The sequence below is a fragment of the Penicillium antarcticum genome, assembly GCF_028974205.1.
Source record: "Penicillium antarcticum strain IBT 31339 chromosome Unknown utg000006l_segment0_segment0, whole genome shotgun sequence".
NCBI classification, from domain to species: Eukaryota; Fungi; Ascomycota; class Eurotiomycetes; order Eurotiales; family Aspergillaceae; genus Penicillium; species Penicillium antarcticum.
Window position 1 is genome coordinate 578,773 of NW_026695304.1, and position 15,662 is coordinate 594,434.

A 15,662-nucleotide genomic window follows, 5' to 3' on the forward strand; every position below is an offset into this window, starting at 1 on the left:
TCAATTTGGGAGATTTTGCTCTCGTCTATCTTGAGCTACGTAGCTCTTCCATTGTAGCGGCACGAATTTTGAGATTCAGTTGAAGATCAACGTACAATTAGCACTGATTTCAAGTCAAGTCAATACGTATCATTACTCGAAAATTCGGCTAATAGTAAAATGATGTTTCTTGCTAAATGCTTCCTCGTTCGCTTAGTCTTGATGCTCTGAGCTGAGCAAGCATCCATAGAAGACTGTAGTACAGTCAGATGGCAGGCTGGGGTATGATCCCAAGTGATGTATACAGAATCTTGAAGTAAAACGACTCTGTTGAAAGGTTTAGTTCTAAATACTATCCCGTCGGACGAAACTGGGGCTCTGGAGAGAACGGGGAAAGCTACCAACGGAGACAAGGTGGCCAACTTTGGACATGACTATAAGTCAAAGTTCAGACACAAAGCAACTAGAATGTAAGAGAAATTCTATTGGACGACTGCTGACTAGCACCAAGGCTGCATGCTTGAATCACATCGTTTGGAGATATTAAGTGAGCTTCCGCTGAGACTTCTTACCCTAGAAAAGGGTATGTCCAGCATACCTGATCCACAGGCATCCCACCCTCCGTGCTCACGCCTTTGAAGACATGTCCGCTGGGAAATCTAGCCTTTTCTGAAGATTTGTCAGCTACATTCATCCTTCACGCAGGGTTAGCACTTACTTTGCGCGCAGTCTGCAATATCGAGATGTAACACTACCAAAGCTTAGGACCGATGGAGATAGCAAATGTACTTCAGCATTGGGGTTTGTCATGATGGGAGGAATCGTTTTATCTCCGAAAATTAAAATGGCCTTCGAAGCACCGCTCTGTCTACTCCCTTCACACTCGGATAACGAGCTACTTGTGTTGGAAGTTCTCTTTGTCTTTTTATCTTTCTTGGATGATTTACTATCATACGAAATTTGTAGATGAGCACCCGTGCGGATCCCTGGAACTTGCCTTTCTGCTCTAATTCTAATCTCTCACCGAGGGGGGGAAGAGGTCATGCTTGATTCAGCAGGAACTGACGCGAGTGGTGGAACATAGTGATGAGGCAATGGAAGTAAGTGAAACTTTACTGATTGGAACACTTGAAGAAGAGGTGATATCATCAGATACCATCCATTTTAGAACAGTCTGCTAATACACTCTCATTGACACAGAACGGCAAATTAATACCATCTCAACATCCGCAAGCCCAAAACCATGCAACATGGCTACACTATTGCAAACATCAAATTGGACTTTCGAACCCTCTGGATTTGCGTGGTGGGCCTGATAGGCTGTTTTCTCGCAATTGGGCTATACATTAATTTCACCACAAGGGCCAGCCTTCCAAGTCCCTCATAGTACAATGATCTCTAACTATATCCTGTTGTACACCTCTTTGATATCTATATACAAAATTCAAGCCTCCCCATTAAGCAAAGCAAGATTATGCGCCAAATAATTCCAATCCGAATTCTCAATGAAGCTAGGATCCCAATCATTCATATCAAACCCACCATCCAAGCACATCGTACCGTTAACACCATTCTCATACACAGCCGTGTCTTCGGCAACACGCTGGCTAGACTGCAAAGCCTCATGAGCCTGTCTCACGCGCAAAGCCTTCTCCCTCAATTGCACAATCATAGGCCACTTAGCTCCAGGATCGGGAAGTTGTGGATCTTCCGTTATCTCGAAAAGCATGTTCACGACCCGCCATGATCTGTCAACGTGTGGGCCGGTTGGACAGACGCAGAGTGTCCAGAGGACGTAGGTTAATGGATGATATCCGGTGAATGTTGTTGTTAACCATCTGAATCCACGGAGAAGTTCGTCGGTGTGGATTTCGAGTCCTAATTCGATGGCGTGGCAGGCTAAATCGAGGGATCCTTGAGAGATGCCACGGTCTAGTGATGTCGATGTGGGACCCTGAGAGTGAATGATTCTCTGTCGAATGCAGACCTCTGCTTTTGCGAGCAGGAGTTGGCCTAGTAGAAGACCGAAACGCTGGATTGGGATATCGGAATCGGCATGTCTGAGATATTTTTCATGGATCTCTTTCCTGAATTCCTCGATTGCTGGGGTGGGATCTGTCGATCCGTCCAGGGTGCGCAGCAGCATTCGTCGACCTTTGTTAATTTCCATTATCACGAGTGCATAGGTCATAGCCGTCCATTGGGCTTGGGATTCGACCGGGGTGTCATTGAGCCCAGTCAAGATTCCATCATCGATGTTCAAGGGCATTTCCGTATCACCGTGGTCATTTTCGGGGACGCTCAGACCATGGTCTTCTGCGACGCGCTCATCTGCAGACTGGATCTGCCACCAAAGTCGCCGTCGTAGTTCACATTCCAACTGAGGAAGTTTGAAATGTTTGCCGTCGCGTTGTAGACCAATTGACTGCGCAGCTCGAATGGTCATACCCTGTAATGTCCAGCCAGATCGGCCGCTATTACTATAGCGGAAGCAAGTCTATAATCCATCTATCAGTCAGAAATCGCACATCCAAAAGGCGATCGTCATCACGAACCTGATAAATGACCATTGCCTGCAACGATGTAATAGTAGGCGCATCCAGGAACTCAGCCTGGTACAACGAAATCTCCATCCCCTGCTGGTATTTCCTCAGATCCAAATGCAAGCTCTCATTTTGAGTATCATCGGAGATAAAGGCCGTAGTAGCGGCAAAATAGATAGCAAACAAAAGTGCGCGAACATCAGAGCGCACGCTCTCAGGCCGATTAATTGCAGCAAAAATGTGCGACTGCGTCGATGGGATGTGCAGTACTTTAACCAGCGGATCAACTCGGCTTAGGAATGCCTGCCAAAGCAATGTCGCCTGCCATCGACTCGGATATAACTCTTTCAGGTCAACCTGCGTCAACAGCGGATTCGCTATTAGACCCTCTGCGCGCAAGACTGGTGGGCGGCGCGGACTGCTATGCTCGCTCGGCGAGCCGATTGCAGACTGGAGTTCTTTCTCTTTGTCGAGGACTCTTGAGAGGAGAGGTTCATTAATGTAGCGGCCGTCTTTTGAGAGAAAGCCTTGATCTGGTGGTTTAGATTTGGCTTGGACATCTGATTTGACAATAGATGGCAATGTACTTGTACTTGTGGTTGAACTTGCACTGTTACCAGTACCACCCGTCAAGTCGGATTTAATATCCAAACTGCTATCCGTCGGTGCACACGGTCGCTCATTGACCATCGCGGCGATAGACCGCTCCAGCTGTTCCAGCCGCGCTGCAACATCTGTCATACTCTTCTTCGGGGGTTGGCGCTTCACCCGGCTCGGGCCGGGGTATTGGCATGCTGTGTTTTGTCGCACGCATCTGCTGCAAGGGGTTGATTTGTCGCATTTTAGTTTGCGCTCGTGGCAGCGTAGACAGGAGCGCTCAACGTTGTAGCGGCGTTGGGGCTCCATTTTTGTGGGTGTATTAGATGTGCTTTCATGTATTTGATTTGACTAGAAAGGCCTTTTCTTGCACGATGTGATTGTTTGAATATTCAGGATATGAAGATGAAGTTGTTCGGTCGCGGTGATTCGGGTTTCGGTCGTTCGTGAAGTGCCGACTGCCGAGATTTTTCGTGCCTCAGGTGTAAGGCGTCCGTCGCTGCATGGATCTGTGTTTTCTACATCCATTGGGTATTCTTACTGATTTTGATTATTCTTGTGTGGGAATTGTTACACGCTCATACATGAATAGAAGATAGTCTTGCGATATGATGGTCCTAAGGCGAAAATAAAGAAAGAGTTCAAGATTGTCGAGTTCGTTATATTTCAGGGCATCAACGAAAACGGAAGGAATAAAGACGTCTTACAATCAAGTTTCGGTGGTAAAGATCAATACGTAAGAACGAAGAAGTCCTGAAGAAGGTACGTTCATTTTGCCCATATTCCCCCTCTTCATTCGTGTCTATTCGGAAGGTTGACGATCACCCTGACAAGCCTGAAAACTAAACGAAAACATAGATTGAATATCCGAAGACCACATATATGCCCAAATTAATAGAATCACGCTAATGAAACACCCACCCATTCCCATAGTATTAACTTAAAACGCTAGAACCACAATACAAAAACCAACCCGAAAAGAGGAAATAGATCAAGAAATAAGTAAATCCATCACACTCATCCCCTTCCTCCTCTGCGCCTCTGGAGGAACAGCAGCCCTATTCTCAGGCGGAGGAATAAGCGCGGTGCCAGCCGAGAAATGCTCATTAATAGAATCAGCAGTCCCCCTCCGATCCCGAGTCAGCATAAGCAAAGCAGCGGAAGCCTCGTGATCAACCCCCTGAAGCTCATGCATCTTCTCCTCAGAGGCCCAAATAGGACCCAACGCCGGACTGGGGAGAACAGAAGCAGCAGCTTCAGGGATATTCTGAGCAGAGGGAATCTGAGTGCGAGGAGAGAAGGAAGGAGATGTATCCGGTATTTGCATTTGCATTTGCGTGTTCATGGCAGGATCAAAGCAGACAGGTGATGCAGATGTGGAGTAGGAGTATGTAGAGGAAGTTTCGCGCATTTCTTCAGGTTCGGGGCCGTTTTCCATGATGAATTCTGGGGATGTGGGGGAGGGTGGGGCGGCTGGGGTATGGGATGGGCCGGCGGTTTTGAGGTCTCGGATGCATTTTTCTAGATAGTTGACGTAGTCGATGCTTGCCTGGGGTGGTTGTTAGCGTTGTGATTAAGCATGTTGTAGAGGGGGGGGGGCTTGAGCGTACCTGCAGAATGGCTAGCTTATGCATCTCCTGTCCCGTGCACGCTGGGATCATATCCTTCAATGTTCCGAACTCTTCATTCATTTTTGATCGTCGACGACGTTCAATTAGACTGTGAGCTGTTTTGCGGGCAATCTTCCGTCCTGCGGCACTAGTTGCACTAGGCTGCTTCTTCTTCGAAGTGGTAGTATTGGCTGCCTCATTGGGACTCTGAGGCAAACCTTTACTGTCCTTCGACTTGGACGAACCCTTCGACACAGCCGGGGACTTTGGCTTCATCTGAATAATCTTGCGGGTTCGAGTAGGAGGCGGAGGCAGATCAAAGTCCTCCAGTGGTCGCTTCATACCACTACCCGAGCGAGCAGCTTGGGAACCACGACGTCCAGACAGATCCGGTGACGTGGGCGAAGCAGGTATATAAGATGGATCAGAACGAGAGGAGCGTCTACTCTCATCTGTTGGGCTCAATGCGGCAGGAGGCAGAGCAAAGACATCGGTGCCCTCAGGCTGGTCTTTGATGATGAACTCGCCAGACATGGCGGGGGTGGGAGGAAAAGACATTTCGAAGCCAGTTGTGTAATGAAGATAGAGAGCATCTGCAAGGGATCCCAGACTATTATACCGTTCTCGTTCATAGAGTGTCGCGTGCTTATATGCCCACGAGCCACAACGGGGGCCTCTGATTGGTCGAGTGGAGCTCGTGCCTCAGTGAGCAACGGGCATTTGTTGGTTATTTGTGGGGCTCGAGCTTATCATGATGTACAGGGTACTTGGTTGGCTAAGGGTCTACCCCTTAATTCCAGGTACCCTGTACAAGCCATGTTGGGGATCAGAGAGGTAGCCCAGCACGTGCAGTCTCTCTCTTCACTCCTTCTCCTCCTTTTCGTTAGTCTTTGGTGAGAGGGTGATCTTTTACTCTTTCCAGAGATGGACGTGGCGATATTCAGTGTCTTCATGGGTTTCCTGGTACATGTGTAGTTGATCGGCAGTTGCTCAACTCCCCTCTCTGATTGAGCACATGCACAGTTCCACTCGCTGATCTACAGTACGGAGTAATGATATAATCCCAATTGACTTAAATTCATGACTAGATAGGAGATACATTATGGTGTACACAGTACCAGATTACTGTTCACAAAACAAAAGAAAATCCTTCAATCATAGCACATGTTCCATAACTCAGCACCTCATCCACTCCCTCCTTTTCCCCTTTTATACAGAAACACTCAAATGCGGAAATTGGCAGGGTTACACTTCTCCGTGCAACGCAAATAAGTCGACCAACTACCCACTAATTAGCAAACATCTTTCCACCCAACTTATCATCCAACAAGAAAAGGGGCACTAACCAAAACTTATCATCATCAGGAACAGCCAGCGTACAAGTCTGAGCCTCCAAAGAACAAAGCTCATGACAATGATTAACATTAACATGGTTAATACCATGCGAAGGACGACCATGCACAGGAACATGGGTAGCATTCTTAGCAGACGCCGTAGAAAGAGGAACTCGACCACGTGTACCCGTTGTGGTAGCGTTATGGGCACCCGTTGCATTAGTGGGCACATGGACTGCGATGCGGGCGCCGTGGTATGGCCCCGAGAGGCGGGGCATTGCGATGACTGTACTGGCTAATGTGGCCGTTATGGTGAAGAGGGTTGTGAAGTGCATTGTGGATAGTGGTGGGGTTCTGTGCTCAATTGTAATAGTATGCGGTGGTATAGAGCTGGACTTTTATGAGTACTGGGTGATGATCAAGTGGGTTGGGTTTGTATCAATCTGGGGTGAGGTTTACGACGCTTTATATAGACGTCGGTTTTGATAGCAACCTTAATCTGGGGGCTGGCTGTCAGGCCTACCGGTGGGCTGTAAGGAATTTCATGGCTTGCAGTGTTGCATATTGGCGTTTGGGGGGGACTATACTGGTAGTTGGGACGGGTGATCACTGGGTCACCGCATTCCACATTCCTGGGGGGTTGGGCTCACTTCTTCTGTCACTTGCTGCATTGTATCGACTGACGGCTGTCATATTTTGGGATATTGGGTGTAATGATATACCTGTGCTTTGTTCAATGCAGACATAACAGAGCATCATGAAAGCAGTGCCCGCGCAAGCAAAACCTATTCAGTGCAAGTCAACATGTCACATAGTCCTCACATTCCAACGCGTGGCGATCACAACCCACAAACCAATAACAAGGCCAAAGAGAAAATAGAAACGAAGCTTAGCTCAGTTCGGCTTCTATAGTATGTGGACCATGGCTCGACATGACAGGACGACCGGCCAACGAGCAGGGGAGGGGAGTAGAAAAAGCTCCTAAGTTAGTTCTCATTCCAATTGGCAAAAGTCTTCAGGAGGCTGAACACTCTATGCCCTTGCATGTATCCGTATTCTATTCATTCTCATCAACCTGTATTCGGATAATGGGTTCTACAACCATCTCACAATCAGTTATGCTCTTAAAATTGATGCATGGGCTATCTAGTCGGTCTAAATACATGCAATTGTATCTCCCCCACAAATCTAACCAAACACTCTCTTAATAAGGATTTCACCAAAGTTATCCTCAGCAGGCGATCCATCCATCCGCCAGATACGGTTTCCAGCACTGCCACTCAACCAAAGTCCATGATCACTGGAACTCTCCTCTTCACCTTCGATCCGGTGCCGGTTCCGACGATCAATAACACACATACCGCGAGTCCACTGACCAAGCGTATCAATGCGAATATCCTCAGGCGAGTTCTCAGATGGAAGCCACTTAGGATCTTCAGCGGTAATGGCATACCAAATGCAAACAGGGTCATGCAGACTCAATTGAGCATCATCACCTTCATGGCCAGGGTGCAGACGCTCAAGGGTTTTGAAGGTATGGCCCATGAAAGCGTCAACCCATTCAGCGAGCGGGGATCCACCCGCCAAGAGGGGGGTAATAGCTTCGCGGAACTGGCCGCGGGAGAGGTTATGACGGAGCGTGATATCCAGAGGGAACAGACGCAGTGTGAGTTGGCGACTGAGCTTGGTTGGGTAGGGTGGTAGCTTGTCGCTCTTAGTTGGCGGCACTGTTGTATTTGGGTTTGGCGATGTCAGGGCGAAGACTCGAGCGGCAGCAACTGCGTCTGCGTAGGCGTTGAATTCGCCCATCGGGGTTACGTTTCCTGGTTGGTTGATTGCGCCGCCCATTACTACTACTTCCTTTACTCGGAGAAAGGTTTCGGGGTCTTCTGCTGCGGCTAGAGCCAGGTTGGTCAGTGGACCGACTGCGACTAGGGTCACGGAGTCGGGCTCATTGTCACGGAGGGCACGGAGAATCTCCTTGTGTGCTGGCAGCTTGGAGGGCGTGAAGGCGCGCTCGCTATCGGAGGTTACGACTGCTGGAATGCCTTCTTGGTCCACGGTCGTATGGAATAGATGTTCCCAGGCCTCAGTCGGTGTGAGATGTGGGTGCTAATAGATGTCAGTTTATTCTAGGTTGTATATGGAGAAATGGAGTTCACATACACTAGCATGGATACCACCAAGTCCATCGGTACCATCTGCAAATTACGTCAGAAGGGATATTCAGAGTTGCCTTGGTCCAAGGCGATACATACGGAAGTAATCAGCCAGCATCTTCTGATTTTCGAGAGGGTTCTCAGCACCGACGGCGATAATAGGACGGTAAGCGCTCAAGGCGCCAAAACCCTCAGGTCGGCCTTTCTCGCGGCGCCACTGCATCTCCTGCTCAAGGATGTGGAACATTGAGACGGCATTGCGGAGGCAACTAGGGTACAGTCAGCAGGATGGGGATTGACTAATTTCTGGCACGATCTTACTTCTTCACTTCGATGTTTCCAAAGGTCAACGAGATGAGCAGAACCTCAACCTCCTCAGGCGTGGCGGAGAGCGCCAGCAGGAGACCGAGGACATCGTCAATGCCCTGTTATAGTCAGTAATTGCTCAGCGAAGATTGCTCAAGGTACGTACCGGGTCAGTATCGATAATAATCTTCTTTCCCATAGTGAGTAGTTTGTTGTTAAAGCTTGAAGCTTGGAAGTGGGAGCTTATCGGTTATCAGCGGGGTTGGCAAATGCCCCTCAGGAGGGGGCAACTATCACATTTATATGATTCTACTTGGCCACCTATGCTATTGCTGCAGGGCGGCTCCGGCCTGGACTTAATGGTTGCAATTATTATGGTTGCGTGAATTTAAGGCTTGCGAGTTTCACTTTGTTTTCTTATCATGTTGGTGGATATATATGTTGCACTTGTCCACACGAAATCACTTAGCCTACTTATATATCACTCTGTAAGTATTGACTTTCTCCTCAGAGCATGTCTTTATTCACAAATTATCATGATGTTCTTACCCCACAAGTCAAGTTGCATGTTTAAAACTGCCGAGAATGTCAACACCGACGGAATCCGGAGCATAGATCTAGCAAGACTATGTAAATCAACATGTCAATTAGTTTGACTGACCATCAAGCTGATAGCCTAAGACACAATAGTTTCTCTTATCAAGTAGTGATGGTTTGTAAGAAGGAGTGGATAGGGCATTAGAAAACGCAATTATTGCTAGATTCAGGGGCGAGAAACACTAAGATCCATTTACAAAAACGCATCCATGCACCTGGACCCACAAAATGCCCGGGGGATAGTCGGGATACATGTACATTCGTCGTCACTCAGTATGGAGTTGAAGTAAGTTACATGGCTCTCAAGTTACATGTACCTTGCGTAAATGTAAATTTGAAGGTCATTCATAGAGTGCGCACGCTAATCTACATTCGTCTACGGTGTCAAGGCTAGAAGTCAATTACACTTGAGCAATAACACTATATTGTTGCCTGTCTCCCGGGATACACGGGCCCACAAATAGCTTAACCACAGCACGGTTCTTCCATAGATTGTGCTCTCTGCGCTTGGACATGCCAGAGTGTTTGTTTGGTTTGCTCCGGATGTCGGGAATACCTGCACGATGTGTACAAGACGCCACCCCATGCAGGTGTATGACAGGGTGACCAATGACAGAGAAAGTGCAATTGTTCTCGGATGCTGGGTGCTGCAGTGGTGGTTGGCCAGGGATATATTCGGACCTTAGCCCCAATATCCGTGCATTCTCTTCATGACCTCGTGGCCAGCGCGAGGGCTACTGCAAGGGAGTGAGATCCCCTACCGGCGATCGAAGTGGAGGGTAAACACAGCCGAGATATAAAGAGAAGGCGGAGAAACTAAGGCGGAGACGTGGCCTTACAATAGTACAGTAATTTACCTGACAGTGGCAGTGATATACAGTACATATATTAGCGACAAGTATCAGAACAATAATGTTAGAGATTGAGTAATAAATAAGATATAGGAATGGTCATGTACCAAGTTCTAGGAATAAATAGTTCTAGATTGGCCAATATCAAAGCCAAGGTCTTGGTGGCCAAGTTTACCATTACCATACGATACACGGCCCCTTTGGATCACTCTGTCCTTTTCTCGACTCCTCTCCTTTCCTTCTTCTTCACTTCACGTTCTTTTGCGCCATTGCGCTTCTTCTTTCACGCCAGCTGTCTCTTCTCCCAACATCTTGACTACTTTGACACGGCCCATTGAGCATTTGACAGCAACACCGCCCCGAGTTGGATTTCCATTTTGGCAATCTGTCCCGGGTCGCATAGTGCCGATCAATTCTCCGGAGTTTTCATCTGCGAGCTTCGCTATTGACGTTCGCGACGAGAACACTGGTGAGTTCCTGGCGCATTTCTTCCGGTTTCGAATGCGCATGCTAACGCAATCGCGTTTCCCCAGCTTTTCGTCCCGCCTCCGACTCCTGATCCTACCTCTCATTCATCCTCCCCCTGACAGGCTTCTTCTGTCTGATAGTAAGTCGATGCTACCCACTACCAACCTTGATGGTGCTGACTGATGAGTGCACAGCACAATGAACCCATACATCAGCTGGGCAATCCTGCTCGTTGTGGCTGGTGGCCTGGGTTGGTACTACACCAATGGCAACGCTCCCAAGGCCAAGACCGTGGTGCGATCTGCCGTCGAAAAGACCGAGACTACAGTAGCCCCGAAGAAGGCGAAGCGCAAGTCTAAGCCTGCCGACGCTAAGAAGCCCGAGGTTCAGACCGTGATCTCCCCTCCCACCACCGAGGATGAGAAGCCCGACGCCGAGATTGACCACAAGGAAATGGCCCGCCGCATGGCTGGCATTAAGACTGGTGCCCCCGCTCAGCCCGCTCCCTCCAAAAGCCAGAAGAAGAAGACCAAGAAGTCTTCTCAGCTCGAGGTCAGCGACACTCGTGCCTCTTCCACCACCGGCGCTGAGGGTGACGATGATCTGTCCCCCGCTCCCTCTCCCCAGGTGAATGCTACTTCCTCCGCCGGCTATGTCTCCGACATGCTCGAGGCCCCCGCCCCCGCCGCCAGTGTCCTCCGTGTTACCGGCAACGTTGAGAGCCAGCCCAAGAAGCAGAAGGTCCAGAGCTTCAAGGAAGTTGAGACCAAGAAGCAGCGCCAGAACCGCCTCAAGAACGAGGCCCGCAAGCAGCAGGTCCAGGAGGCCGAGATTGAGCGCAAGAAGCTTCTTGAGAAGCAGCTGCACACCGCTCGCGAGTCCGAGCGTCGTGAGGCTGCCCGATCCGCTCCCGCTGCCAACGCTTGGCAAACCCAGGAGATGAAGAAGCCCGTCACCAACGGCGCTTACGCTGCTCCTGCTCCCGTCGCCCCCGTCGTTCCTGCCTCAACTGTCTTGGACACCTTCGAGGAGCCCGCTCAGCCCAAGAAGTGGGCCCAGAACCTCCCCTCTGAGGAGGAGCAGATGCGTCAGCTCGGCGTTGCCAATGGCGACGACGAATGGACCACTGTCTCCAAGAAGGCCCCCAAGAAGAAGGGTGGCAAGACTGACGAGAGTGTTAGCGAGACTAGCGCCTCGGAGAACCAGTCCGCCCCTGTGGCCCCTGTCCCCGTTGAGCCGCGCGTGACGGTGACCCCTACCTACCTCCCTGATATCTATCGCTCCCGTGAGAAGGGTCACCCCTTGGACTCTGACTGGGCCGCGTGATTTCCATCCCGGTCATGTTCTATCTTCTGACCTGTATTTATTACCCATTGTTTGATTTTTTTTTTTGGCGTTTTGTGGGTGTCTCAAACACCCTCCCCTCGATGAGGGCTGGAGGTCGCATTACATGTAACAGCGAATTTGGCGGAATCCCAGTTGTGGACCAGGACCGCGAAAAAAGCAGAATTGCGGGATCTGATGTGTATGTTTTGAGTCTAGCTATTGCAATGAAACCATCTCTATGTAATAAATGCGCAAGAATGTAGAGAGTCAATAGTATATCAATGTTGTGTCGTCACTATTCCTAAACCGGTTTAGCGGCGAGTTCCGGGCATCGTGGCCTGAAGTGGCTTTGTATACAGCTCCACCTTGGTATTTACACCCTCTTTCTTCCCCAACTCTCTTCACTTCTATCTCTCTTTCAATTCTCTACCTACACCATGGCCCAGATCCGTGGCACCGCGGGCTACAACCTCGGCCACCAAAACCCGTTCGGCGGGCCCGGTACCGCAGATGCTACCAATGACCCAAGTCCGCTCGACGCCATTCGCGAGCAGACAAGCAAGATCGAAGACTGGCTGGACACAATGGCCGACCCAGTGAAGCCGTACGTGTCGTTCGCTCTCTCTCTCCACTCGAAATACTCGATTTTTCGCGTCGTAGCTCGAGTCGCGAGAACCCGCAAAACAAGGGATCCCAAAAACAAGCACTAACACCGTGTTCTTCTTCTCAGGTACCTTCCCGCCATCGGCCGATTCCTGATTGTCGTCACCTTCATCGAGGACTCGCTGCGCATCCTCACACAATGGAACGACCAGCTCCTCTACCTCCGTGACTTCCGGAAGAGTAAGAACCCTCTGCTAGGACCCTGATCCGCGCACCTCAAGGCGAGGCCCACATCACCAGATAGATTGTGTCTAACACGATGTTTGCGCTGGTTATAGTTCCCTGGGGAATCACGCACACCTTCCTGATCGTCAACGTTATCGCCATGGCTGTCTGCTCGTCCCTCGTCATCGCCCGCAAGCGCACTGAGTACGCCGTGGCTGGTTTGCTGGCTGTTGTTATTACGCAGGGTCTCGGATACGGTCTCATCTTCGACTTGAACTTCTTCCTTCGCAACTTGAGTGTTGTTGGTGGCTTGCTTATGGTTCTTTCCGACTCGTGGGTGCGCAAGAAGTTCGTTCCCGCTGGTTTGCCTCAGCTTGATGAGAAAGATCGCAAGATGTACGTCCAGTTCGCTGGTCGTGTGCTTCTGATCTTCCTGTTCATTGGTTTTGTCTTCTCCGGCGAGTGGAGCTTCTGGCGCGTTATTGTCAGCTTGTTCGGTCTCGTTGCTTGCGTCATGGTTATTGTTGGGTTCAAGGCCAAGTGGAGTGCTATCATTCTGGTTGTTCTGCTGAGCTTGTTCAACGTTTTCGTTAACAACTTCTGGACTGTAAGTTTCCTTTAAAGATTTACTTGTTTCGTGACTGACAGTTTTCAGCTCCACGCCCACCACCCTCACAAGGACTTTGCCAAGTACGACTTCTTCCAGATCCTGTCGATTGTGTATGTACCCCAACTCCAATTAAAATCCAATTCTAACCAATGTCAGTGGTGGTCTGCTCCTCCTGGTCAACATGGGCCCCGGCCAATTGAGCATGGACGAGAAGAAGAAGGTCTACTAGGGTAGAATGGAGAAATAATTCCCTTCTCTCTATATAACTCATGGAACTCGAGCCGACAAGCAAAATCAAGGAACTGGAAAAACAGGGGCGACACAGAGCTCTGCGGGCTCCGAGCATCTAGTCTCCCTCGAACCTTGATCAGTTGAGGCTTCATGTCCGTGATGGGCGTTCTTTGCTTTTGGGATTTTTGGCGAGCCGATGAAGTATATCATCTGGCTCTGTCTCTTTTTGTTTTACTTCAAATTTTGCGTCATGGTCTGCTCGAGATCAAAAGGACATGATATGATTGTCTACCTGCATACGATGTTTTGCCATGCATTTGAATTGCATTTATCACGAATGACAAGTTGAATGGAAGAATCATCCAAGTTTAATACACCTGATACACTCATCCAGAGTATAAGATCTACTTCTTCTTAACCATCAACAAAACACCCTCCCCCTTGCCCTTAACAACCATCTCCTCCTCTGAAACCCCAGCCTCCCTCAAACACCTCTCAATCATTCTTCTCATCAACCGAATAACATCCCCCTCAGTCCCAACCAACCCAGGATTCGCCTCCCGCCATCTCGTAACCGGACTAGCAGTACCCATAGCAACCTCAAAACCATCCAACCCCATAATCCTCTCACCATGCAAAAGGAACTCATTCCCAGCAACCCTAGTATCAATGCCCCCCTCAGTCCCCCACTCCCTCCTAACAAAACTCTCCTTCTCAAACCCCTCACCAGAACCCCCACACTCCCAAGGCAAAGGCAAGCCAACATAAAGCCCCCTAACAAGCCGATTCCCCTCCTCAAAGAACGCCTCAAGCTCCCGCTCCCGAATAAGATCCATCCCAGCACGGATAGCCTCAGCATTAGGCATATCATCAGCAGGCCCATCAACATTCATAGCCCAAATCGCAACAGTACCCCCCGGTTTTAACAACCGACCAGCCCGCTCCCAGAAACGAGGCATATCAAACCAATGAGCAGCCGTAGCAGCCGTAATCAAATCAACACTCCCATCCTCCACAACTAATCCCTTCAATCCACGTCCCAATTCCTCAGCACCGGAAACACAGAATTCGATTTCCTCTCCACTCAAGCTCTTCCCACCAAGACTCTTTGCAGTCTCGATCATACCAGGTGACGCATCGAACCCGATAGCACGGTCGAAATAGACTGCTAGATCGCGGGTTGCTGGGCCGGGCCCGCAGCCGACGTCTATTAGGGTTTTTGTTTGGCCTCCTGTTCTGGTGTGGTGGGCTAGGAGGGCCTTGTAGAAGTTTGGGTGATAGGTGCTGCGGGCTTGGGCGTATGTTTTGCCTTGGGTTGGCGTGTAGGATTTGAAGGTTGCTTCGGGGGGCATTTTGATGCTTATTTATGGTTGGATAGTTTGTTTAGTGGAATTGGATATGGTAAAGAGCGTAGTTCGGATTGCTTTGGTGAAATCGGGACAGTGGAAGACGGATAGTCAGCTTTCAATTGAGTCATGTCATGATTCGAGGTTCGGGAGAGGGCCGAGCGAGTGGTCTCAGCTCTGTATCGGATCTCGGCAGGGTGTCAGATTCGGGGATCTCGGGGCTATATCGCATTTGCAACTTCACTGGTTGTTTCTTGTATCTTTCGAGGAAATGTACCCAGAGCCCTCTAGTCAACCCAAATTCACCCATTGCCACCTGACATTCTTATACTCATCCTCAGTCTCCGACTTCAGTCCACCTATCATTCGGCCTGTAGATCATCCTCCGATTCGCAGCCCCAAATCGTTCCCAAGGATCCTTTTCACAAGCAGAAATAAACCAATCCTCACGCATCTTATCAGAAAGCTTGTGCTGTCCCTCACTCATCGATTCTAGCTTATTAAGGAATAAATCGAGAAGATCAAGGGCATAACATGCCAGCCCTTTGGGTGAATTCTCTAGCGTGGATCGCTGATCGAAATGGTAGCCGTACAGTTCCGTTATCTCAACAGAATGATTCGGTGTTCTTCTACTTATGGGAGAATACAAGAACAACATGAGAACCAAGTTGATTGGATGCATCATGATGGAATTATTTCCGATGACGCAGCTCGGTTCCTGATCTGCACTAGCCTTGAGTCACAACAAATCCTGCTCACAAGCGGTATGCAAGCCACCACAAGAGCCAAGAAAGAGTGAAGCTCACAAACAAGAGTTCTAGTGAATGACTAGTGTTATTACTCAATCGCCCGATCTTTTAGGTGTGTATCATATATG

General features: G+C 49.4%; 7 protein-coding genes across 7 annotated transcripts; 2 read left to right on the plus strand and 5 right to left on the minus strand.

Moving 5' to 3' along the window:
• Positions 1-1,423: 1,423 nt before the first annotated feature.
• Positions 1,424-3,428, minus strand: N7508_006297 (uncharacterized protein; the record flags this gene model as incomplete). Its single annotated transcript, XM_058464363.1, has 2 exons — positions 1,424-2,476; positions 2,535-3,428. The coding sequence occupies 2 exons, from the start codon at positions 3,426-3,428 to the stop codon at positions 1,424-1,426; spliced, it is 1,947 nt and encodes a 648-aa protein (XP_058318216.1).
• Positions 3,429-4,110: 682 nt separating this feature from the next.
• N7508_006298 (uncharacterized protein) lies at positions 4,111-5,287 on the minus strand (the record flags this gene model as incomplete). The annotated part of the gene is made up of 2 exons (XM_058464364.1): positions 4,111-4,668; positions 4,730-5,287. The coding sequence occupies 2 exons, from the start codon at positions 5,285-5,287 to the stop codon at positions 4,111-4,113; spliced, it is 1,116 nt and encodes a 371-aa protein (XP_058318217.1).
• A 665-nt stretch (positions 5,288-5,952) lies between these two features.
• Positions 5,953-6,398, minus strand: N7508_006299 (uncharacterized protein; the record flags this gene model as incomplete). Its single annotated transcript, XM_058464365.1, has 2 exons — positions 5,953-6,010; positions 6,058-6,398. 2 exons carry the CDS (start codon positions 6,396-6,398, stop codon positions 5,953-5,955), a joined length of 399 nt encoding a protein of 132 aa, XP_058318218.1.
• Positions 6,399-7,251: 853 nt separating this feature from the next.
• Positions 7,252-8,727, minus strand: N7508_006300 (putative nucleoside hydrolase; the record flags this gene model as incomplete). Its single annotated transcript, XM_058464366.1, has 5 exons — positions 7,252-8,175; positions 8,230-8,264; positions 8,322-8,491; positions 8,544-8,647; positions 8,695-8,727. 5 exons carry the CDS (start codon positions 8,725-8,727, stop codon positions 7,252-7,254), a joined length of 1,266 nt encoding a protein of 421 aa, XP_058318219.1.
• Positions 8,728-10,642: 1,915 nt separating this feature from the next.
• On the plus strand, positions 10,643-11,770 carry N7508_006301 (uncharacterized protein; the record flags this gene model as incomplete). Its single annotated transcript, XM_058464367.1, has 1 exon — positions 10,643-11,770. The coding sequence occupies one exon, from the start codon at positions 10,643-10,645 to the stop codon at positions 11,768-11,770; it is 1,128 nt and encodes a 375-aa protein (XP_058318220.1).
• Positions 11,771-12,207: 437 nt separating this feature from the next.
• On the plus strand, positions 12,208-13,437 carry N7508_006302 (protein ERV29; the record flags this gene model as incomplete). Its single annotated transcript, XM_058464368.1, has 5 exons — positions 12,208-12,374; positions 12,501-12,613; positions 12,712-13,205; positions 13,254-13,318; positions 13,365-13,437. The coding sequence occupies 5 exons, from the start codon at positions 12,208-12,210 to the stop codon at positions 13,435-13,437; spliced, it is 912 nt and encodes a 303-aa protein (XP_058318221.1).
• Positions 13,438-13,843: 406 nt separating this feature from the next.
• On the minus strand, positions 13,844-14,791 carry N7508_006303 (putative S-adenosylmethionine-dependent methyltransferase; the record flags this gene model as incomplete). The annotated part of the gene is made up of 1 exon (XM_058464369.1): positions 13,844-14,791. One exon carries the CDS (start codon positions 14,789-14,791, stop codon positions 13,844-13,846), a length of 948 nt encoding a protein of 315 aa, XP_058318222.1.
• Between the last annotated feature and the right edge of the window lie 871 nt (positions 14,792-15,662).